The following is a 25883-nucleotide window of genomic DNA, read 5'->3' on the forward strand; positions in this document are numbered from 1 at the left end:
GGTGTGGATTCTTAGTGGCAATGGTGACAAATGTGCAGACATAAAGAATGAGGATCTCGATGCAGGAGGTTGGGAGTTGAGAGTAGTGAAAGGGGTCTACTACTTGTGAAGCGTTGCAAAGAATGCGATGCATTTTCAGCCTTGGAAGGAAGAGCCTTGTGTCGCACCACACTCCTTAAGATTCTGCGGAGTTCGTGATGCGACCCTCTCGAATTCTGTGGAGGGCCGTGACTCGCAGGAAACTTGGTCATTTGCCATGCCTCCTGCTTCCTCCGCACATCAGGGTTGGGAGCGATTCCTTCTCCCATTTCCTCATTCCCACTCCTCTCCTCCCGCAATCCAGATTTTCCGCCCCTGCAAAAATAGATGATGCATGGCCATCGGTCGCCTCGGTTAGAGTGTCTTCTTTCGAATGCTTCAGGCAGCCCCGTCGAAACTTTCTCGGCTGTGGTGACGGGGACGAGGATACTGGTCTCTCAAGACACCATCGGGAAAGTCGCGTTATCGGGTAACATATCCTTCTCCTTCAATTGCTGAAGATGTGTTTGAAGTTTCATATGGCGCCGCTAGCAACCTTCCAGTTGAACATGAAAGAGTATTTATGGTCGCTAAAAAGTGGCCTTTGTAAGAGCTCAGCAGTCGACTTCTTGCCGTCATTGCATCCCAAATACATGGTCGTGCATGGGGGTAGCCTTGTGTGAGGTCGTAATTAATTATCTCATACACGTAGACCCTATAGCGTTTCAGGTTGGGATTGGTCCATGTGCCAGTTTTGCAAACCGTTGTCTGATGCAAGGCACACTTACACGTCAGGCGTGTCAGAGGCATGGTGTGCTTACCTACTGTAATTTTGTGAATCAAATAGACAAACTACAACCTGTCGTAGAAAAGCAGAGAGTAGAGCAAACGGAATTTTGTTAGAACTGGAAAAACCAAGTGGTGGGTGTATAAGGCTGCAAGGCTTTCTGTGGAATAAGCCCGCAAGGGCCCCTTCAAATAGGGCCAGGGGTGGCAGTCTGCACTCCCCTGAGACTAGCCGACTGGCAAGGAATCGCAACCACCTGGCCAATACAGTGACAGACCAGGTTGGCTTAGATCTGAGCAAAGTCAGCCTCAAATCTGGCCAAACTCTAAGGCCTCTTTGTGCGCCTATAAAAGCTGGGAGTACCCAATCCATTCCAGCCCTTTTGGGCATCCCAAAATCAGGGTGTGAGAAAATAGTCGCTTGCTATAGCCTACTCCTTGCAGCATTTGTCCTAGGGTTCACACAGTGCCAACTAATCACTCTCCGTATCTCGTGCGCACAGTGTGAGAGAAAAAACACCAAAACAGGCAAACCCTGATATAAAATGGTCCAGCAGCCTGTGGGGGCAAACCCTGATATAAAATGGACCAATAGACCTCCTTGCTGCCCTTCTTCCTTGGTGAAGATCTGCAGCCACAAGTTGAGGCACAACTGTATTCGTACCCCCAATGGGCCCCCTTTGTATAGGACTGGGTACCCCCTGATCTGGCTGACCAGATCCACAGACTGGCCGACCAGTCTGTGCCATTGCTGACCTTGTACAGACAGCCTGGTTGAGCCCCCCTCTTGAGAGGGTGCAATATGGGCTGCCCTTCCAGGGCCAGCTGCTGCCAGCACCCTAGCCTTATGTGAGGGCCTTTTGCTGCTGCCATGGAGCCCTTCCATGCAGCACCACTGGCTGTACCAGCTGCCCACGTGGCAGCCTTCATTTCATGATACCCATGTGGCCTCTCTGTTCTCCTGTGGCCTCTCTCTGATTTCCTTACCTAATGCATGTCCTCCCCCATGTCTGTTAGAAACATGGTGTGAGTGAGAGAGAGAGAGGTTAGGGAGTGAAGAAGTGATACTCAAATGAAGACATATTGAAGGCTTTCATTCATTCATCAAGTATGACATGACAAGTGAGGTACAAGCCTTTATATAGGCTACACACTTGCACTAAGTGCATATGGGATAAGTCCCATAGTGACACATGGCACTCTCATGACTCAACAATCACTAGTACTAGATCTCGTAGTACTACACCAACACATCACATCAACACACTCTTTGGCTATGATACCTCCAACATCCTCCTTGAGAGCAAAGAGTGTGAGACCCAACACGCAAGGAGTAGACCAATCCCCCCCTCCACCGCAATAGTGCAAAGAGCAAGTCCAACTATCCAACACCTCTCGTGTGATAGTGACTTCTCAGTCAGCTTGCGACCAGCAAGGACAAACCTTCACTTGTCACCCCCCTTACTCTGTACTGGGTGGTCAACACCATCAAACCAAAGTAAAAGGAAATCCATTCATTTTTGGGGGACAACCCAGGGCATAGTACCTCTTATTGACTCCAAATACCTTCAGTTTAGAGGGACAACTCAAGGCTGAGAACCTTTATTGATGCAACACAAACACCCATAGCAGATGAAGCTTCCTGCTTAGGTCGAGTAGATGTAGCATAAATATTCTTGAGCTTGTCCAGGGTCTCCTTGGCTGGAGGTCAAGTCGATGAAGCAATTTGTTGACCAACCTCACACCAATAAACGCCATTGCTTTGCAGCCTGCTCATTCCTAGCTGGAAGTGATGCTGATGAGTCTTCACCACGAGGACAAGGCTCCATAATATCAATCTGAGGTAGCAAAGGCAGCAAGCTGAAATGGATACAGCCAATAAAGGAGCTGGTTTAGGGCTCTGAAATGAATCAGCAGCTTGAGAAAGGTGTGAATAAACGTGTCCAGCTGAACTGAGTGAACCTGAATCAAACGGCAGCAAGTAGATGCCCCGAAACGCAGAAATGAGCCAAGGAAAGAGCACTTGTTGCCGTGAGGACTGCTCTAGGTGCTGTAGCAGGTCTGAAATCCTCAAGAAGGTAGATGGAGGGGCGCCAAACGCAACGATACAGCTCGAAATTTGTGAAGTGCTTCAGCAAACCAGCTCCAAACTATACGGAGATGCTGTATAGAGGTATAGGTGGACCAAAATGCACCAGTAGGTCACTAGTTCATGGAGGTTAGGGGGAGGAGCAGGACCATAACTTGCCATAATGGCTGGCTGACAATGGTAAGCAAGTACTTAATAAGAAAAAGCACAGTGTACGGGACCATTACCTAGGCTCTGATACCAATGAAATCACTCTATGCTTTTTAACGACTTAGACAAAGGTATTTATAGATTTATTTTGCAAACTTTTTCAAGATGCTCATGGATGCATGTTGGAATGGAGTTTGCAGAACTTGACAACTTGCTCAATTGAGAGTAACAACCAATAGATATACATGATTTGGTATATGCAGAACCCCTTTGAATTTGCACTTAGGTTGAGGGGCTAAGAGCCCCCCCCCGCCCCAATCCAGATTCTTTTTATTGCTTGAAATGGAGATACAAGACCAAGGTGCAAGGCACCTTACAATCTTGGACCCAAAGTCTTGACATGGACATAGACAAAGGCCTTATTTACAACTCCGAGACAAGAGTGCTCAAGCCTCAGGCTGAGCTATACACAGGAATGATTCAAAAGCTGAATTAGAGGGAACTGGACTCCATGGGTACCTCAATCCGCAAGGAAGATGCTTGCATATTCACAACTCTCATCCCACATTAGTGGCATGCACTAGATCTCTAGCAAAAAGGGAAATTCCATTGCAAAAAATGTACTGTAAAATAACAATCCTCAGATTCAAACTCCCCTTCCACTTGTGCTCCCTTGGTTATGGAGCCCTTGGTGCAATTGCAGGCCCTCTTGCTTTGAGAGCTTGGGGCTGAGAGGGAAAAACTCAGGAAAAAGTGATGCAGGGAGGAGAGAGAGAGCCTTAGAGTGGAGTAATGGCATGGAGAGAGTGCCGTTGCTGCTCCCAGATAAGGGGAAGAGAAAGAGGTACTGTTGCTGCTCCAGAGGTGAAGAAAAGGGGCAGATTTCTGCGCAGAGAGAAGCCTCAAACTATAGGGAGAGAAAGTGGCTGCTGTAGAGAGAGAAGCCTGCCAGAGGAGAGAGAAGACAGCTGCACCACCAAGAGGGCCTTAGAGAAAAGCGGGCTGCACCAAGATCAGGAAGGGAGGAGGGCTGCTGCACCAAGGAGGGAGGAGGGACGGAAATGGGATGTGGGGTCTTGTGTGGAAGGAGGGAGGAGGGGAGGGCCTTAGTTTATAGGCCCAGCCGGGGCTGGGCTAGCCCAATTTGGCAATATTTTTCAGCCCACTATTTAGCGCACCAAATGGTGGGCTGGTTCCTATACTTGCCCCCCTCCTTGTTGGATTTATTAAAAGATCTTTGTGCATGTAGCTTGTTGGATTTATCAATATGTAGCCTGTTCTTCTACTTGCGAAGGACCATAGCCTTCTCACTCTTAGCCTTGTTTGGCTCCTGAGACATCGTGATAATCATCTCTCTACCCTTGAGCTCATGTGCCTCCTAATTTGCCATCCCTTGGCCCCCTCCTACGGCCAAGTGGCTGGACCAGCTGGCCCTGCTGTCAGCTCAGCTTGGCACATGTCACCAAAAACCCTTAAAGTTTCAAACTTGTCAGAATTGAATTTTGACTTCACCGACAGGTTCCTAGCAGGTAGTCCTAGACATTGACCTACTCTAGAGCCACTTTTGAGTTTGATTAACCTCAGCTAAGAGATTAATTAGTTTGTTGTCTTATCTTGTATCTCCATGCCTCTTGGCATATTTCCTGGCTCACACCCAAGGCCTTGATGTTAGAAATGGACCAATAGGGGGTACGCGCAGCAGAAGTTTGATAGAATAGCCCTGGAGCTCACACAGTGTGTGGGGAGTGGAATCACAAACTTCTTAAACTTATGTGCATCAAATAGATGTGCAGACTAGAAAATAGATGATGATCCAGTCAGATATAGAAACCACCAAAACAATATATTTCCGTCCAAGGCTATGGACACAATACAAAAGAGATAGATCCAAAGTCCCACCAGAGCGTGGTCTTTTGATCTTACCACAAGGTACTTCTACTATCTGCCAGATATCTCTAGAACACTGAGCCTGTGTGCTCCACCTTAAGCGTATGCAAATTCTCCATCCTTGATCCTTCCACCTTGATGACAGCCAATGTTCAGCCCTTGAGAGCTCAGTCTGCAACACACCTACTCTCCTTCACCTCTAGGATGCAGGCTAAGGAAGTGTCTTCTGGCTGCTCCTGTTTGCTGCCTTTTATGCTGAGTTGCTGGATACAAAATGAGGCCCGAGGCCTCTCCTTTTATAGGCCCCAAGGCCTGGTCAAAATAGCTGACTTGGCAGTCCCTCAATGGCCAATCAGTCTGCTCCAAAAAACCCGACTTGGTTGGCTGTTGTGACGTCAAAATTTGATTTTTTAAATTTGGCATTGGTATTGTTTTTCTCTATGTTTGATAAGAGTTTGAGTATTAAGTGATAGCATAGCGACTCTCACTTATTTCTATTTTCAAAGATACTGTATGGGATTGAGAGGATGAGTGGAATGGATCATTGTAAAAACCATGTGTATGAATGATAAATACCTTGATATGGGGTGAGAGTTATTTGTGTATGGGATATTATGGGGTTTTCAGAAAATTGGAAGAGTGAGTCATATAAAGAGGTGGGCTCATGTCCATGTGTTCTAATAATATAAGAGAGATCACATGCCAAGCATGTGGAAGGCATGTGGAGGAGTGTGGAGTCGAGAGAAATCCTTTTAGAATTTCTATATGGAATAAGGAGGATGTGGACATATGGAAAAGAGAGGATCCCTATGGGCTGCATGTGGGGAGACTCTTGACTTTCTCAATATTTTAAGAGTCTTGAGCATCTTTTGATGGGACACATGGCAAGAGTAGCTCAGGACATGGATGGTGACATACGGGCTTATGTGATTGATGGGGAAAGGAATCTACAAGCAGTAATTGTAAATGGGTGAAGGAGGGTGGCAAAATCTCTATAAAAGGAGCCCTCCTCTTCCTTGTTTATCATCTCTTCCACCATTAAGCCTCATGTTGTTGTAGCTCTAGTCTCCTCAAGCCTCTTCCATGAGCCTTCTCTCCCTCTTGTAGATATTCTCTTATGTAGACTCTTGAGTCCATCTCTCTCTAGTTAATTCTCTCTCTATGAGTTGTAAGAAATCCTAGATTTACTATATTTAGAAATGTACTAAGGAACAAAAAGGAGACTGAAATAGCAGAGAACAAGGAATATTTGTATTGCTTGAGTGTCTGTAGTGTCATCCATACAATTGGGCCTCTCTTATATAGAGAGTAAAAAGTCACACATGAAAAGGTGTGTACTCCAAAGTGTATGTGCATGAAGAGGCGTGTACCCCTTATGAAGGGTGTGACCCTTGATGAGAGGATACATTACAATAGGAGTGTCTCTTCCATAGAATGTCTCTTGTGAAGGGTTGTGCCTCATATGAAGTGTCCCGTTGAAAGGGCATACCCTTCCACAAGTGTCGATTCATCAAACCATCCATAAGTCTAAGATATAGAGAAAGGAATACGTCACAGATCGTGACATCCCCTCCCACTCAAAATAAGACCCTGGTGGAGATAATGAACTGATGTAGAAAATATCACGGTAAATTTTGAAAATACTGCTGTAAAATGTCAGGGTACTGCTGTAAGTCTTCATCAGATTGCCAAGTAGCGTCGGAGTCGTCCAGATCTCGCCAAAGAACAAGGAATTTCGTGATAAGTCGATGTCAAGTCTCTCGCTGTCGATGGTCCAGAATACGCTCAGGAATAAGGAGAACATAATCGTCTTCGATTTTTGGCACATAATCACCTGCAGGATGAACTGCTTCATCGCCTAGAATGTACGTCTTTAGCCAAGAAATATGAAATGTCGGATGGATTTTATCCCATGGTGGTAATTCCAATTTGTAACTTAAAGGTGAATGTTTCTTGACGATCCGGAAAGGTCCATAGTATCTTGGTCGCAACTTAGGAAACACAGACTTAATCGTCTTATAGCGATGTGGGGCTACAAATAATAGCACCATGTCACCAATGTCAAATTCCAGGTGACGTCTGTGTTTGTTGGCAGACCGTTGATACCGCTCTTGCGCTTTTCGCATATGATCCCTGACTTGGAGGAGAATGTCGTGCATTTCTTGAACCAGTTGATCAGCTAAGGCCACTCGATGTTGAAGTACAAAATTCGTTGGTACAGTCGGAGTGTGTCCATAAGCTGCTTGGAATGGAGTCATGCTGATGGCACTATGTCTTCTTGCATCAAGACTGCTCCTGTAGCGATGTCGGAAGCGTCGGTCATGACCTCAAATGGAAGGTTTGGGTCAGCAATAGCCATAAGTGATGTGGTAGTGAGTGCCTCCTTGAGTCGTTGGAAACTTTACTTTGTTTCGGGAAGCCATTGAAAAATTGCTGTGCTTTTCAATAATTTGGACATAGGAGCTGCGATTTCGGAAAACTGATAGACCTTTGTATGGTTAAAGTTTGCCAATCCGAGAAAAGAGCGGACATCATGAACATTCTTAGGAGTAGGCCAGTTTCGGATTACCTCGACCTTCTTGGGATCCACAGAGATGCCTTGAGCTGAAATAACATGTCCCAAATATTTGAGTTGGGTCTTGAAGAACTCACTCTTCTCACTGTTGATGTAGAGAGAATTTGCGCGGAGAACTTCAAAAACTTGGTGAAGATGTTGTTTGTGCTCATGTAGGGATCTGTTGAAAACGAGGATGTCATCAAGGTAAACGATGACGAACTTATCGAGGAAAGGCCTGAAGATGTTGTTCATTAGTGTCATGAATGTGGCCGGGGCATTGTTTAACCCAAAAGGCATGGCCAAACATTCATAGTGTTCATACTTTGTTCGAAAAGCTGTTTTCTACTCATCACCTTCTCGTATGCGAATTTGATGATAACCTGAACGAAGATCAATCTTTGAGAATTGTGTTGCGTGTAGAAGTTGATCGAAGAGGTCATCGATGCGAGGTAATGGATACTTGTTTTTGATAGTGAGCTTGTTGAGGGCTCGGTAGTCGATGCACAGGTGCATTGACTTATTCTTTTTTTCCACAAGTAGTACAGGAGATCCGAAAGGGCTGCGACTGGGCCGAATGTGACCTTTGTTGAGTAGTTGGGTCACCTGTCTTTGGATTTCTTCATTTTGAGTGTAAGAAACCCGATAAGGAGGTTTCGACGGTGGATTACGGTCGGGAATAAGTTCAATTGGGTGATCCACTGGTCGTCGAGGTGGTAACTGCTTTGGCAATTCCTGTGGAAAAATATCCAGGTAGGCTGGAAAAAAGGTTGGTTGAGGTATTCAGGAGGATCCTTTGTTGGTGACTTCTCTACTGTCGTAACCAACAAAAGTGAAGTCTTAACTTGATGTTTGCGAACCCACTTCCTTACTTGTAGGGCAGAGGCAACTGGGGTTGAAGGAGAGTCCCTAGAACCAGTTAGCTCAATAAGTTTTCCCTGGTGGATAAACTGGATAGTATGGCTGCGAAAACTGATTGATGGATCATAGTCATAGAGCCACTGTTGTCCAAGTATGACATCGTACCGAGAAAGAGGCATGATGTCGAAGTTCAACTTGTCCGTATAATGTTGGATGCGAAAAGACAAGTTTTTGATCCTGGTGTTGCACAAGAAGGTAGTTCCATTTGCGAGTTCAATCTGATAGTCCATGGGACTAGGACTGGTAGTCAACTGAAGTTTGTCGACCATAGAACGAGCTAGGAAGTTATGAGAGCAGCCACTGTCGATGAGGATAGTGACCGTTGTTTCACGAATCGATCCTTGGACACAAAGTACTTGAGTGGCCAGGGAAGATGCGAGGTTGCTGGCAAGGCTCATGTGGATGGTATTTGCCATTCGAACAACTTTGCCTTTCTTGTCTTGTGCTGGGGTAGCATCTTCTGTTGGGGAAGTGCTAGGTTGCATATTGGAATTTTGCTTTGGTCGCTTGGGACAATCGTACCATCTATGGTCGCCTGTATAGATGGTACAAAGTTCTTTTGTGCTGGAGTTGTTCTTCTTATCAGTGACCGCACCTTTATGTTGGGGATGATGGTGATGACTTTGTGAAGAAGAAGAGGCGCGATCCTTGGAGGAGTGCTTCTGTTGGAATCCAGCATACGATTTCTGAGACTTGTGGGGATCTTGAGACTGTCGCTGACCTTGATTACTCGAGTTTTTTCTAAACTTGGGGTTATCTTTAGGGCGAGCACCTTTGGCCATAGTAGAGTTCGGTGTTCTATTAGCACTCTGCTTCCCTGTGTTTTGGAAATCAGTAATGCGCTTTGCGTAAGCAATAGCGCCAGCTGTGGTGGTGATGTTTGCTTTGAGGACATCAATGCATAACGAGGGATTTAGGTCTGAGATGAAAGCATGAAGGCGATCATCATCAGTTAAACCATCAATCTCCAACACCCTCCAACACCAATGTGGTGAACTGAGAGATGTAGGAAGACAGGGAGCCTGTTTGCTCCAACTGTTTGAGTTTTGATTGTGCTTGGAAGTCCGCATTGGCAGGTATGAACTGCTTACGGAGCACGTGTTCAAAACGTTCCCAAGTTAACACACTTTTGCCATCCTTTAAGTGTCGTTGCCACCATAGGAAAGCTGTATCCTTAAGGAGGGAGGCTGCCAAGGCAATCTTTTTGCCTTCAGTGAGGTCAACAATATTAAAGTACATGCGCAGTTTTGCGAGCCATTGGTCAACTGCTCGGCGATTTCGTTGACCAGTGTAGGCTTCCGGAAGTTTAATGTCAAGTCTTTTAGTTTTGGAAGCTTGGAGTAACCAGTAGAGGGCACGGAGTTCAGTGTTTTCTACCTCTGGTGGGAATGAGTCCACATAGTCGTTTGGTTGCGTCACGCCATCCTCTGTATGTGTGGTACTGCGAGAATCTTGGAGGAGTTGGACTTTCTGGACCAAGTCGGAGATGTTGTCTTGAAGCTGGGAAATTTGGAGTTGAAGTAGTGCTTCGCCTTGTAAGTTGACTTCAGGGGTCTTTTTTGGACTTGAGTCGCTTATCTTCGGAGAGGCTGCATGCGAGCGTTGCGACATATTTGAGGTCCCTGTGAGAACCTGCGCTCTAGTTAGTACCATTCTTGGAAGAAGATTCGAACTGCTACTTGAGGTTGCTCATGTTGGAGGGGGCAGGAGAAACAGGATGGAACCAACCGTGGAAATCTGGTAAAGGAGGTCCTGTCTGAGGTAACACTGGTGATGCCGAAATGGGTGTTATTGCTCGTGAGAGTACAGGGGTAGGTTGCATAGTCCACGGATCCGAGAAGGGATAAGGAGCTGCTGTCGGAAGTGGAGGATATCCAGGAGAAGGAGTGCCTTCAGAGTGTAAATACTGTCTTGGGGAAGGTACAACCTGTATAGGAGGATATCTGGGAGCTGAAGGAGGTGGAGAGTACCCTGGAGATGCTGAAGCTGAGGGGTAAAAGTCTCTCCAAAGATGGACAGCAATCTCGTGAGGAATATGGGGTTCTGGGTATCTACGTGTCTCGTGGAACACAACCTGGACTGTGCTGAGGAAGTAATTTAATTGAAGTGCCTCACGCAGAAGTATAGGATGTGGTCCAAGTCACTGGAAGGGCACGTGACACAGAAGACCCACGATGCAAAAGCTCCGAAATGGGCAGGTTGTGCAATCTGAACATGATATTGTGTGGTAGATGATGCCCGAGGTGTCCTTGAAGGGACTGGGGAATTACCAGGGGTTTCCATGCTTTAAGGAGGAGGCTTTCATTTGCTGTAATTTGATAATGAGCGTCAAATAACAATATGAAAGAGAATCCTTAGAAATAGAATGGAAAGAATCCACCTGGCATAGATTTGATCTGCCAATTAGTTGCGTAGAAAAGGCCTGTAGATCACTGTACGGAGGTCCATGTTGCTGTCCTTGCAAGTCCACGTGGATGTGTGAACAAGAAATAGGTGCCTGGCGAGAACGTGGATGTGTGAACAAGAAATAGGTGCCTGGCGAGACTTTCGAGGCAGATAGGGGCGTTGGCAGAGGCTGGGTGCAGAAAAGGGCAGATTGCTTGGAACCAAACACGCTTTTCCTGCATTGAATTTAGAGGCAAGTACCTGTGGGGTGCAAGGAGCAGGACTGGGCCTGGCTGGTTGGAATTGGAAGGCAGCAAAAGGCCGCTTTTCACAGGCTAAAGTGGTGAGATGAGCCAGCAAGAACCAGGCTGGTCTGAATCGCGATAGAGGGGCAGTGGTGGCGATGCTCTAGCGAGGGTCGGCTGCCAAAACGATCCAGTAGATTGTAGGGTGGAAACCTGATAAAAGGCGCAGCCTGCTTGCATCTGGCGCTGCTGGTTGCTTGCTTCCAGGGCTGATTTGCGGTAGAAGATGGCGAATTTCTGGCACCTACGCTGTTTGCAGAAATCGTGGCAGCAAGATGACGATAGAGGCTGCAAAGGGGATCTGTTCGATCACCAGGTCTTGTAGGCAGGTTTGCAAAAGAGTCAGCTGATGCAGGCCATCGAGAATGACGCAAGATGGAGGCCTGATGAGGGGCACGACTTGCTGCATGGATATGGCGCAAACACGTAGTGCAGAAAAAACGAAACGTATTGCAGGAATTCGCATTTTGATTTGTGCGCCTATTGCTGGGTGGTGGTTACCAAAAATTAAAACGTGGGTTTGGAGAACCCTTGGGTAGTCTAGGGTTAGGTCTTGGGTATAGGGCTGGTTTTCCTTTTTAGCCCTTTTAGGTACCCTTTTGTAGGGTGCTTGGTGCCAAAAGGTGTGCCTATTCTAAGGGGTGTGACCCTTGGAATAGGTGTACCTTTTCATGAAGGGGTGTGACTTTTTTTTAAAAAGGGGTGTCCCCACACGAAAAGGTGTGTTCTTTGTTCCACGATGGGGTGTGTCCCTTGGGTGAGGAGTCAAAACTCTTCATCAAAAGGTGTGTCCGATGGTGGAAAAGGTGCGTCCCCTAGTTTTGGGACAGCCCAAGCACATCAAAAGACACGATTTTTGTCGTGTCCATTCACATCAACTCGTGATGTGGGGGAGATGGAGAGGCCATTGATGACTTTAGGTGGGGTTGGCGCTAAAAATTTTTACGCTCATTCTCTGCATCTCTTCCATGCACAATGTGCGCAGATATCCTTCTAGCAGAAAGAGATGTATTAGATAGGCACTAGAAGGTAGGGGGGCATTTCCTACAGGCAGGAGCAAAATTTGCTCTGATACCACTGTAAGAAATCCTAGATTTACTATATTTAGAAATGTGCTAAGGAACAGAAAGGAGATTGAAATAGCAAAGAACAAGAAATATTTGTATTGCTTGAGTGTCTGTAGTGTCATCCATACAGACCTATATCCAATTGCTTGGTAATTTTCCTTTTAAATTTCTATCTATTTTAAAATATTATGTTTTGTAAAAGAATGAAAATGTTATCCTTCTCAACCATTCAAGACAATGTCTCAGGTGTTGGAAAGGTCACCTCCCCATCTGTAAACCCCCATATGAGGAGAGCATGGGGGAGGTGGACCTAGGAACTGATGGAAGGCCACACAGGTAGACGTCCCACCACTCTAATCATCTGCCAGTGAATCCCATCAAGACTCCCATCCGTGTGTGCTGCCTCGCTGCATCAACATTCTCAAGGGAATATCAGTACGGGAAAATTGCCCCAACCATCCGCTGTCTCTCCATACGCGAAGTCCTTCCCACTAGGACTCAGGAATGGCTAAGTCAAGCTCGTGCATCCGTTGCCTTGTCCCTCGCACATGTGCTAGGGCGTCAAGCCTCGCCTCTGCCTCCATGGGTAATCTGCTCCAACAGCCAGAGGACCCTGCCAGACCACTGTTCCATTGTGACCAACCAATGTGAGTCCGTTGTCCAAGCATACGCCTCTCCCGATCTCCGATCTCTAGATGCCACATAAGGGGCTGACGCTCAAACTCCTCTCTACATCTGGGCGGAGCACGATTTGTTGGGGTAAAGGCACATTGCCAACCCTTCATTAAAGATAGGACACCTATGACTGTCTTAAGACAGTCATAGGGTAAAACCTAATCCTAATAAAACTAAAGAGTTTGTGGTGTGGCTCATCACTTCACACCTGCACATTGGAGTCTTCTCTCTCTCTCACTCTCTCCCTCTTGCTCTTCTTCCCCCTTCAGGCCCTTCAACTGGTATCAGAGCCACCTTTCTCTTCTACCCTTGACCAGCCACCTTACCCCTCGACCTCTACCTAGCCAGCGCCGTACGGACGTACGTCGTCCGTACAGCCGTACGGACGGACTTCGAGCAGCACGGGCATCGAGCGTGGGCACGGATCTGATCAGGGCGCAAGCGCGGGCATCGAGCGTGGGCACGGGAGCTAGCTCGGGCGCGGGCTGTGGCGCGGGTGCGGGCTGTGGCGCGGGTCGCGGGCTGTATAGCAGCTGCTGACAGCAGCAAGGCGGCGTCGCGTCACACCAGCAGCTGCACAGCAGCTGCTACAGCTGCATAGCAGCTCTCGGCCATCATACGGACGCCCGTCGTACGAACTGCCGTACAGTCGTACGGACGCCGCCGCCGCACCTGCAGGGAGTTACATCAGGGCAAAACTTTCGACATTTTTTGTTTTCCCTCTTCTGGGATTCCGTACACTGCGCAGGTACAGAAAGTTCAACAGGTGCAGTTTTGTTTTTGTTTGGGGAAGAAAGAGAGGAGAAAGAGCACTCTGCTCTTCATTCCTCTTGATTCAGGATCATCTTTCAGTTTTCAGAACTGTGTTTTTCTTGAAAGTACAGCAAGTACCTTCATTTACCTCGTGCTTGAGGAAAAGAGAACCACAGTGTGTGGTTGATTGCACAGTTATTTTGTTCTGGGAAGGTAATGCCTTGATTTTGCAAGAGGACATATGCTTTTACTGGGTTTGAATCTCAGTTTACAGGTGAGCAGATCATAGGGCTTTTGCCCGGCAGGTGATGCTTTGTATGCCTTGAGGCAGTGTGGTGTCAGAGAGCACACATTTGTCTTGATTTCCGCAGTGTCGAGGTGACATTTTTTCTTGCAGGTCACATTTCTTGTGCAACACTCAGAGAACCTCAGTTGAGCCACGCTTGGCCAGGGCGCATCGAGTTTACTCGGTCCCTAACTGTCCATCGTTGACAGTGCTCAAAAGGTTCCTCATTGAGTGTTTGTACGTTGGGATCTGTGTATGTCATTTTTACACAGGACAGTATATGCATTACACTGTTGGTTGATTTTGTCAGAGAGACTTTCATATTGCATACTACCTCAGTGTTGAGGTGTTTTTCACTTGGTTCAGGTGTCAGATCAAGGGGCTTTTGCCCAGATTTTGTTTGATAGCACTTGGGTCACCGTCAGAGATCTTCAGATGCATTTTATCCCCTTGGCAGAAGGGTGATTGCTTGGGATTTATCCCATTTTCTGTTGCAGGTTTTGTGACAGGCTGAAGTGTCATTTTTTTTTGGGAGTTTACCAAGTGGTTTATGCATATTAACTCAGTGCAATACCTCATCTGAGGTGGGAGAAGTGATCAGTACAGTCAGTACAGCAGTGTTTACAGCAGTGTTTGTGCCTTGTCAGCTGATTATGCACTGTTAAGCACTTGTTAAGCAGCTGCAGCAGTCTGAAATTACTGTTTTTTATGCCTCTTTGAGCACGGTACAGTGTGTCAGAAGGTACAGTCTTTGCAGGGACATTTACTGTTTTGCTGCAGATTTTCCTGACAGTAAAAACAGCACTATTGTGAGTGCTCCTGGCTCTTAATAGAGCAGGTTTTTCCTGAGAAATCAGAATTTTTATTCAGTCTTTTTTACTTCCAGTGAGTCAGATACTTTCCTTATCTGATATGGCATCAGGGGGAAGTGATTCTTCAATTCTGAACATAAAGAAACTGGAAGGAGCACACAATTATGCATTATGGGCAGAACAGTGCTTGAATGTACTTCTATTAAAGAAGATTTCTAAGCCCATAAGGGTGAAGGGTGTCAAGCCATCTGACATGGCAGCTGATGACTGGGAAGAGCTTGATTTGTACGCAAGGGCAGCTATCATGCTCACTATTTCTGACACTCTTGTGTTCAATGTTCAGGCTGAAAAGACCTCTTATGGTCTATGGCAAAGGCTAGAAGAATTGTATGCCCAAAAGAGCTCAGCCAGTAAGGTTTATTGGTTGAAGAAGCTGGTTGATCTTCGCATGAAGGAAGGTACAGCTATGACCTCACACTTGAGTGAGTTCAATGCCATCTTTACACAGCTGATTGCACAGGGATTGAATCTTGATGAGGAGTTCAAGGCTACTTTCTTGCTGTGTACCCTCCCTGAGAGTTGGGACACTTTCAAGACCACCCTGTCAAATTCGAATGTCACTCTTATTTATGCCGATGTAGAGAGCTCTCTCCTTATGGAGGAGATGAGCAGGAAGAATAATGCGAGCAGTAAGTCTTCAAATGCCTTGCAGGTACAGGATAGAGGCAGAACTCAGCAGAAGGGGAGATCTGCTAGTAAGTCCAAATCCCGAAGTCAGTCCCGTGGTAAAAAGGATATTGAATGCTTTTATTGTGGCAAGAAGGGACATGTGAAGTCTAAGTGCTTCAAGTTCATACGGGATCAGAAAGCCAAGAAGGCTGAAACAAAGGATGCAGGAAATGCAAGCAAAGGCAAAGGCAAGGCCAAGGCAGATGACTTGGATGCAGTAAATGTTGCAGCAGAGGACAGTGACTGTGACATACATGATGTTTTATGCTCTTCTGCTGTAATAGCATATGCCTTGGTTATTGATGGTCACGACATGCACACCTGGCTCTTGGATTCAGGTGCCTCTTTTCATGTTACTCCTCATAGGGAGTGGTTTACTTCCTACCCAGGTACTCATGGAGTTGTTCATCTTGGGAACAACTATGCATGTCAGATTGCAGGGATTGGCAGTATACAGATAGTATTTCCTGATGGACGCATATTCATGCTTGATGGTGTCCGCCATGTGCCGCAAATCAAGAAAAATCTGATCAGCACTGGCTTATTGGATGACAGTGGTTACCACACCACATTTGGGGATTCCAAATGGGTGATTACTGATGGCCAGGCTGTAGTGGCTGAGGGTTTTAAGAGTGATACCTTGTACCCTCTTTATGTTTCCAGTGTGGGTCATCATGTTGTTGCCATAACCGAGCTGCCAAAGGTTTCATTGTGGCATAGCCGGTTGGGACACATGGCTGTTAAAGGAATGCAAGAACTGTCACGTTTGGGTTATCTGCCGTCTCTTTCTTTTTCAGATTTGCCTACTTGTGATCATTGTATATTTGGCAAGCATTCTGTGACTCCTCATAAGAGGAGAACTCCCCAGAATAGAGCACCACTTGATCTAGTGCACACTGATTTGTGTGAGATGCCACAGTTATCACTAGGGGGTGCAAAATATTTTATTACTTTCATTGATGATGCCACACGCAAAGTGTGGGTCTATTTCTTGAAGCATAAGGGCGATGCCTTAGATGCTTTCAAGAAGTTTGTCGTTCAGGTTGAGAATCGGACAGGTCGCAAGCTGAAATGCCTCAGATCCGATAATGGGGGTGAGTATGTGTCACATGCTTTTGTGCAGTTTTGCCAAGCTAAGGGCATCAAACAGGAACTCACAGCTCCTCATAATGCATCTCAAAATGGTGCAAGTGAGCGGATGAATCGAACTATTCAGGAGAAGGTTCGATGTATGTTGTCTTATGCTGCATTACCCCATGGCTTTTGGGCAGAAGCCGTGCAAACAGCAGTTCACATTATTAACAGGTCGCCAAACAAGGCTTTGGAGTTGAAAGTGCCAGAGGAGGTGTGGTCTGGCAAGCCACCTTCATATAAGCACTTACGTGTATTTGGCTGCGAGTGCTTTGCTCATGTACGCAAAGAACTGCGCACCAAACTGGATCCAAAGTCTATCAGATGCATCTTTATGGGTTATGGTGACGAAGGTGAAATGGGGTACAGGTTATGGGATCCCGTTAAACGGAAGATTATACGCAGCAATGATGTCATCTTTAAAGAGGATAGTGTACACAAGGAACCCGTGCAACCTGTGGAATACAGGAGGGTTATTTATGATGATGTTGGACAGCAAAGAATGCCCATTTATATGCAGCAGCAGGCTGCTGCAGATAACCCTGCTCAAGAGGGTATACAGGCTGAAAATCAGCCATATAATTTTGCCAATGATGCACCACTAGATATGCCAGCAGATGGGGCTGTAGAACAGCCAGATATAGTGGTATAGCCACCTGTCATGCATGAAGAACAGGCTGGACAGCAGCCTAATCCGGAACATTTTGTTAGGAGGAGCACCCGTGCACAACGGCCTCCTGCCAAGTTTGTTCCAGGAGCCAATAATGTGGCTGATTTTATCATGCTGACAGATTGTGGTGAGCCTTCCAGCTTCAAGGAAGCTATGGGAAGAACAGAGAAAAAGAAGTGGGAGAAAGCCATGCAGTCAGAAATGGACTCCCTACTTCAGAATGATACATGGGACTTGGTGCAGTTACCTGCAGGCAGAAAGGTTTTGCCATGCAAGTGGGTTTACAAAGTCAAAGTGGATTCAAATGCTTTACCAAGGTATAAGGCCAGATTGGTTGCCAAGGGATTTAAGCAGGAGAAGGGCATTGACTTTGATGAGATTTTTTCCCCTGTAGTCAAGATGACTACTTTGAGAGCAGTGTTAGCTCTTGTTGCTCATGACGACATGGATTTATGTCAGATGGATGTGAAGACAGCTTTTCTTCACGGAGATCTCCATGATGAGATCTATATGAGTCAGCCAGAGGGATATGCTGTTAAAGGGAAAGAGCAGCTTGTGTGTAAGCTCAAGAGGAGCTTGTATGGACTCAAGCAGGCGCCAAGAGAATGGTACAAGAAGTTTGATGCCTTCATGCAGTCCCAAGGGTATCATAGGTGTGAGACCGATCATTGCTTGTACACCAAACGGGCAAAGGATGGCAGTTTGATGCTACTCATCCTATATGTGGATGACATGCTTATTGCCAGTAAATCTCAGCATGAGATTAGTGCTTTGAAGAAACAACTGCATAAGTCTTTTGACATGAAAGACTTGGGTGATGCAAATCATATTATTGGCATGCGGATTACTCGTGACAGGTCCAAGGGACTTTTGTTTCTGTCACAGAAAGAGTACATTGACAAAGTACTGCAGCGCTTTAAAATGGAGGGGGGGAAGTCTATTACTACCCCGTTACCTCCACATTTAAAACTCAGCAGTAAGGACAGCCCCAGATCAGATGATGATAAGGCTGAAATGGCCAAGGTTCCGTATGCATCTGCAGTCTTTGATGTATGCCATGGTTGCCACTCGTCCGTATATTGCTTTTGCGGTGGGAGTCATCAGCAGGTATATGGCAAATCCAGGCAAGAGGCACTGGGAAGCAGTGAAAGGTGTCTTGAGGTATCTCAAGGGTACCAAAGACTTGTGCATATGCTATGGTAGGCAGGATGCATTGGTGCATGGTTTTACATATTCAGACTATGCAGGGAATGCAGATAAGCGGAAGTCTACTACTGGTTATATTTTCACATTTGCAGGAGGTGCTATATCATGGGTGTCTCGGTTGCAGAAATGCGTTGCACTGTCAACTACTGAAGCTGAATATGTTGCAGCCACTGAGGCTTGCAAGGAAGCAATATGGCTTACTCGGCTGGTGGGAGATTTGGGCATTACAGGAGATATGCCAGTTTTGCATTGTGATAGTCAGAGTGCTATCATGTTGGCAAAGAATCCGGTCTTTCATCAGAAGACCAAGCACATAGAAGTGAAATATCATTTCATCAGGGAGGTACTGGAAGACAAGCGACTTGAGCTTGTGAAAGTGCATACTGATGATAATCCTACAGATTTGCTCACTAAGAGCTTGCCTACAGAGCGGTTTGCACATTGCCGCCACATCATGGGATTAGGATGAGACCATTCTTATTATATGGTCTTGTATACAGTAACTGTATATTGCTGTAATTTTTATTCTTTTCTCCCCTTTAGGCACATTGGCCTTTAGGTGGGAGGTTGTTGGGGTAAAGGCACATTGCCAACCCTTCATTAAAGATAGGACACCTATGACTGTCTTAAGACAGTCATAGGGTAAAACCTAATCCTAATAAAACTAAAGAGTTTGTGGTGTAGCTCATCACTTCACACCCGCACATTGGAGTCTTCTCTCTCTCTCACTCTCTCCCTCTTGCTCTTCTTCCCCCTTCAGGCCCTTCACGAATGAGACTCCCTGCCAGTCTCTGCCAGACCCTGTGAAGCTCCTCATCAAGGGGAAACCCTTCCCCGTAAGGGGGGCCTCTGAGAAGATCCATCTGTGTGAAGGCTGTCATTGTCCCCCAGGGTCTGTATGGTGCTGGAGAAGGGCCTGACAGAGGCACAAAACCTGGTGGAACAGGCGTGTAGCATAGGCAAGGACTGTGGGAAGGCTCATGGCCTGCAATAGGCATTGAAAAAGTACTGCAGCAAGGAGGGGGAGCCAGGAAACCTGGTCGGCCAGATATAGGGCTGGTAGGGCAAATTCAAGCCAGCCTACCCCCTCGAAGGGGGCAGGACAGGAGGGACTAGACCCTGCAATAAATGAAGGGCTTTATGCCCATGCCCTGCAACAAAGGCTTGGAAAGGGCCAATGGAAGCCCTTATATAGGGCCCTGGTTGGGCTGGTAGGGACAGTGTGACATGAAGTTGGGGGTAATAAACTTCGCGCACCTCTTTACTTCCTACTGCTTTTGAACTGAGTGACAAAACACTAACAGGGGGTCAAACTGTCATAAAAACTGCCCTCCACCCATGTTGATTTCGCCTGAGCAGGATGCTCCCTCAAGACTCCACCTTCATCAATGATTCACCACTCATAGATTTCGCCTAGAAGAGGATAAGTAACTCCCTTGGTGGCTTGAAAAATGGATGGACCATGTGTGTGCAATGAGCGGCCGAATAGAAAGAACTTTTAAGGCTTTGAAAGAAAGAAAAGGGAAGAGAGACTCAAGAGAGGGAATACGAAGTGATCTTCATTGTCAATAGAGTGAGACTCCACTCCAATGCAACTCAAAATACTACAAACACAAGGGAGAAGAAGAGGTTTCATATGTACAAGAGGGAGCGGAAGCTCCAAGACTACTCATGTCACGATTTGTGACGTATTCCTTTCTCTATATCTTAGACTTATGGATTGTTTGATGAATGGACACTTGTGGAAGGGTATGCCCTTTCGATGGGACACTTCCTATGAGGCACAACCCTTCACAAGAGACATTCTATGGAAGAGACACTCCTATTGTAACGTACCCTCTCATCAAGGGTCACACCCTTCACAAGGGGTACACACCTCTTCATGCACATACACTTTGGAGTACACACCTTTTCATGTGTGACTTTTCACTCTCTATAAGATGAGTAACAGTGTCAGACTGTGGAAATACATGGACAAAACAAGATAGGAGAGGAGAAGACAAGGACGTGGAGATGAATGTGGTGCATGAACAAACAAGAGCTCTCTCCACGCAAGTACAAGCACAAGATGATTTACAAGATAAGGGTTTGAAGGCCACAAATGTGCCTTATATACCAGCCCTATCCTCAAATGCGAGGAGGCATCCTTACAACCACCCTCCACCCTAGTATACTTGACCTATGCTTAGGCCAACCTGAGTTAGGACCCAATAGACGTTGGTCTTCAACAACTTGTAATGCTTAATTTTGGAGTTGATGATTGGATCTCTCTTTTAGTAAGCTATGAGCTATTATGTAAATAGTTTTGCATTTCTAAAGTTGACATGGCTATGTGTCATCATGTGATGCATCCTAGACTCTGCCAACTACAAATGGGTGAATGCTTTGTTTTTTTTTTCAATCAAGCATTGGTATAATCTTAGGAACCAATTGAGATATCTTCTACCCAAACGTTGTTTGTTTTTTTTTGGATTTCTTTTTCTGAACCTAACAAAGCTTGCTTGTGGTGTAGCTTTCACTTTAGTTTTATATCTGCGCTTCAAAACTGTCCAAATAATTTGGTCACCAAGCTGCTTACCATAATTGTCCAATCCCTTTTTCCTTTTTTCGTTGTCTCCCTTGCATATTGCATGTTACACTTTCAATTTTGTGGCATCACCACTCATTGGGGAGAGAGAGAGAGAGAGTTTTGAGTTACTTCAAAACTTTGAACCTGAGCAGATATTCTCCGGAGCAACTTTTTGATGTAGTGGCAGCCGTGGATTTGTATGAAGATTTTGTTCCATGGTGCCAGAAATCCTTTGTTGTATGGCGGAAAGGGGAAGAAGCCCTTGATGCAGAGCTTGAAGTTGGCTTCAAGTTCTTTGTTGAACGGTATATCTCACATGTAGAGCTCAAACGGCCAACACTTATTAAGGTATTCTTTAGACCTGTGCATGTGCAATGTTGTGGATAGTGTTATGTAATGAATCTACTTACTGATATGTTTGAGCATACTTGAGAGGATGCATTTTCTATCAGCAGGAATTTTTGGGGCAGGCTTTAATGCTGAAGTCTTTCTTTAAGTACAGTTGTTTGTGGACTGCTCTTTTGTCAGACATCAGTGTCACAAAGCAGTCTTTTTGACTACTTGACAAACGTTTGGGAGTTTAAACCGGGACCACTGCCAGGCTCTTGTGAGCTCCACTTTTTAGTGGACTTCCAGTTTCGTTCTCCGCTTTATCGGCAGGTAATAAAAAGCACCACTCCGTTGCTCTGCTTATTTGGATTCTGGAAAAGCGTGGAGGTGTCAGCATTCAAATGTTGTTATAATCAAGCTTCCATTCTAATTTCTATAAAGATGCGATGGCTGCAATTTCTTAGTTGCATTACTGCTGTGCAGGTGGCAAATATGTTTTTCAATGAAGTTGTTTCTCGCCTCGTGAGCTCTTTTGAGAATCGTTGTAACACTGTATATGGACCAGGTGTCAAGATTATTGACAACACTTACAGTAGTCAGGCTGCTTGAAGTTGAAGGCAAGCCTTTCAATCCTAGAGATGAGCTTTTCAGTAATTGGGAATGTTACCTTTTGTGAAGCACATTGCTTCTGGGTTTAAAACGTGACAAACTCATTTTGAATCCTTAGCTGCATCTTTGTCAGTATATTTCATCTACAGTTTTTGTCTATTCTGTGGAGAAGGTTTTTCTCCAGTATCTTGGCATCATTTACATGCATGCATGTCCTCTGACAGAGAGAGAGAGAGAGTGGTGGTAAAGTTTAATTTACATGAGCATGCTTGCCGTGTAGGCAAGTGTGGTATGAAATATCTGTAACCCTGCTTGAAACATTTTTTGGATGCACGCTTTATGCATCAAATTCACGATTAGGCAACATTCGTATTTAAAAATTTATTAAGTCTCTGTGCCCATAGTTACTAGATAATCTCCAAGTACTTCCATAGAGACTAAAGCATCAACACCTTCAAGCTTATGGTTTGCCTTATTTAAAAATATTTTTCTAATCTTTATTCAAGCTTTCTAAACATTTCTTGCGATTTTGGGAATGTATTACTTTTCAGCTCTCGCCCAAGTTCCTTTTTGAAGCCAACCTCAGGTCAGTCTAGAAATAGATCATATTATTACAACAAATTTGCCTTTTTTAGCATAATCTCGATTTTTAAAAACATCATGGCCTCTACTTCAAGTTTATTGTTGACAAGTCTCAAGCTAGATTATAAAAACTAACCTATGTGAGAGTGCATACAATCTCAATTTCTTGGGCAATCAAGGATACACAAAAAAGCTACAAAATTTAGCAAAGACACCTTCAAAATTATAAGGTCAGAATGCCAACTTCATGCTTGATTCAATAGTGACATTTACTCTATGGATTGCAATTAAGAGGGTAAAACGCTATTAATTTACTGACATTTTGGAATTTGGCTTATGACTCAAAAGCATAGTGGCACGATTGAATTTTCATCGATAAAGTTTTGCTCATGCATCAAAGATAAAGTTTTGCTCATGCATCAGAAATAAAAGAAAAAATTATGTAACTTCGTTCATTTACAGTGGATGTTTAAGAGGAAGTGTTGAGATTTTTTAATTGCACTATAGGCGAGTGGTAAAATAGTTTACATTCTCAACCCCCAAGGGATTTGTGAGTGTATCCACACTAAACCTTTGTCCTCTAAATGTGTTTTCTAACTTTAAAATCTAAGATGGCACCCTTTATGTTGCACTTGCTTGTCTTCCCCCCCCCCCCCCCCTTTTCTCTCTCTCTCTTTCAATCTCTTGCTCTCGCCTACAACTTATGAATGAATGAATCCTAGGCATAAATTTGTGTTCTTGTTTTAGTTGAGCCTATCAATGTGCAACCAAAGTTGACTTTAATTATGAAGAAAACAGATATGACTAATTTGTCTTTAGAGGGTCTCATTTTCCATAGGTGAAAAAGTTGCTTTCAGTGGCTTGTTTTTCTTCAAGCCTTGTATAAGATTGGGATATGCAAGCCTTGTACCCTGCCTTTGATTACTATAGCAATAAAAATCCATGACCCTTTTTGAGATGTTTTCTTCTTTGATAATGAGTTAGTTTTGATGTCAAGGGGAAGAGCAATGTGACACGTGATTTCAAGTCTAAACTTTTAAATTAGAGCAGGTGGTCATGATTTTAAAGAACACAAGAAGGTGTGAAGAAGCCGTTGAAGGATTTTATAATATGTTCCAACTAGCATTCGTTTCTTTGTTGTTAGGAATACATTGGGCAATAGATTGATGTTCTTGAGCTCTGAAGATTGACCCTAGTAGGCACTTCAACCAGTTGTGGATTGATGGTTACTAGCTTTTTTAATATGAAAATCAAAGAGGTAGATGTCTTGACAAGAAATTAACACCTAATAAGATATTCACACCTTGTAATTCAAAGAAGTCAGCACAAGTGTTCTATCTGCCAATGGCTAGATGAATTTTTTGTCAAACTTCTTACAATGAATGAATGTGCCCTCCTCCAATAGTAGATCCTATAGCCATATTACTGGATGGCAATCAGAATGCATTGGACTCTGACTTTATGAAATGGGAGGAGCACAAAATCAAAAGATACCAAGTCTTTCCTTGGAAGAGCATGCAAGGCTTGATAGATGAAGAGGCCATCAACTTATCTTGGGGTGAATGACTTTTGGCATCTTGAGCGTGGAAGAGATGGTGATGGAATTCATTCGATGCATAATTCATAATATCATATTTCAAATTGTGAATAGTGTTTAAGAATACAAATTTCCCTTGTATTTCATGGTTTGATTACTTTAGATTTATAGGCATAAAATATAGATATGGATTTTAACAAATCATTTGAGATCTCAATTGTTCTTCATGGGAAATGGTGATTTGAACAGAGCTGAAGAGAGAGACTCACCCCATCTTCAATGGCATTCAAGCACACATGGTATGACTCTCAATTTATTGATGGAAACAAGCACACATGGTATGACTCTCAGTTATTGATGGAAATATATATTATATTATAGTTAGGGGAAAGGTGATGTTAATGGTGGTATATTTCATATTCCTCATAAATTATAGAGCATGCAATTTAACTAAAGAAAAAACCTATCAATCGAGTTAGTGAATAATTCTCTTTGCTTAGATCAATAAGCCCACACTAAGTTCTCTAGTACTTGAGTGTGTGCAAGACTCTCACTACCTTGCAACTCAATGTTGTTTGCTATACCTAGAGAGAGCTCCCTTCACCATCAAAATTGAAGCGATGCAATGTGCCATAATTTGTTGTAGAGGTTAGGGAGATTTGCACCTGACTCACGACAAAGATTTTCATCCTTCATTGGCTCCTGACTTATCGCATCAATGCTTGCACATCAACTTGTCTTTTGAAAGGAGACTCGCCTTCTAAAATAGATTCTATGCATCCTATGCATCCGCTTGACCTTTGTTCAATGGAGGCTTGATAGATGCACCATTTATTCAAACTTTGTCCATTGAATGTGTTGAATTGATGACATGGTACCTGTTGCCAATTGAACCCAACTCAATGTTCATTGAATGTGTAAAATGAATGATGTGGCCATAGTTGTTGATCAAACCCAATTCAATGTTCATGGTTTGTGTTTTCTCTTAAGATTACATTACACATTCATACTTTGGCTTCGTCCTTACTCTGAAGATCAAATACAAATCATTACTTGCCTCTTTATCCTCCTCATTTGGGATGTGAGGTAGTGATCTCTCTCAATGATTCAATGTGGGCATAGCTACTCCCAAGTGTCTAATCAGAGGCTCCATCTATTTCTTGACGTAGAGCCTTAGTTTAAATATCAATAGAATTTTACTTCATGGGGCAATATATTGATTCTACAGGCCCATCCTTAATTCACTTCCTAATGAAGTGGTAATGAACCTCAATGTGCTTTGTCCTAGCATGGAACACTGGGCTTTTTGCTATGCACCTCTGCTTGTTGCAAAACTAGATCTCCTCCCTTCATTAATTTGGAAGACCTTCATGTATTTCATAATCTCGCTAAGCTATAAAGACTTGCACGATACCCTAGAAGCTTATCGGTACTCTACTTCTACCAGAGATAGAGCCGTTGTGGGTTGCTTCTTATTGAGCCAAGAGATAGACCTAGCTCCTAGCATGTAGTAGCATCTAAAAGTGGATCACTATGTATCCACATCTCCAACCTAGTTCAAATCACAATACCCATTGAAGTCGATTCCACTCTAGTAGGGATTCCATATTCCGTGGTACCCTTCATGTACTGAAGCACATGACATGCCTCCTAGTGAGTCTCTCTTCGTGTGGATGCAAATTGACAAAGATCCTTATATAAAAACTAATATAATGCCAGATGTTGTGACTATATATAGTAGAATCCCAACTAGATGTTGTGACTATATATAGTAGACTCCCAAGTAGTTGTCGATATTTCCAAGAATGAAATGCTACCATTAGCATTGGGAG

The 25883-nt window shown here is 44.5% G+C and overlaps 1 protein-coding gene across 1 annotated transcript; it reads left to right on the forward strand.

Moving 5' to 3' along the window:
• On the forward strand, positions 1-22288 carry LOC147893408 (Polyketide cyclase / dehydrase and lipid transport protein). Its single transcript, XM_087386064.1, has 4 exons — positions 1-508; positions 21146-21341; positions 21522-21653; positions 21807-22288. The coding sequence occupies exons 1-4, from the start codon at positions 198-200 to the stop codon at positions 21930-21932; spliced, it is 765 nt and encodes a 254-aa protein (XP_087242190.1). The 5' UTR covers positions 1-197; the 3' UTR covers positions 21933-22288.
• The last annotated feature ends 3595 nt before the right edge of the window (positions 22289-25883 follow it).

Source organism: Dipteris shenzhenensis, chromosome 15, assembly GCF_047967505.1.
Source record: "Dipteris shenzhenensis isolate YYH24624 ecotype China chromosome 15, Dip_SZ_1.0, whole genome shotgun sequence".
Taxonomy (NCBI): Eukaryota; Viridiplantae; Streptophyta; class Polypodiopsida; order Gleicheniales; family Dipteridaceae; genus Dipteris; species Dipteris shenzhenensis.

Bases quoted from the DNA above. Each gene is read 5' to 3' on its own strand.
- LOC147893408 (XM_087386064.1), top strand. From the start codon at position 198: ATGCGACCCTCTCGAATTCTGTGGAGGGCCGTGACTCGCAGGAAACTT. The intron at 509-21,145 runs GTAACATATCCT...GAACCTGAGCAG, and splicing joins CGGGAAAGTCGCGTTATCGG to ATATTCTCCGGAGCAACTTT. The intron at 21,342-21,521 runs GTATTCTTTAGA...CTCTTTTGTCAG, and splicing joins AACGGCCAACACTTATTAAG to ACATCAGTGTCACAAAGCAG.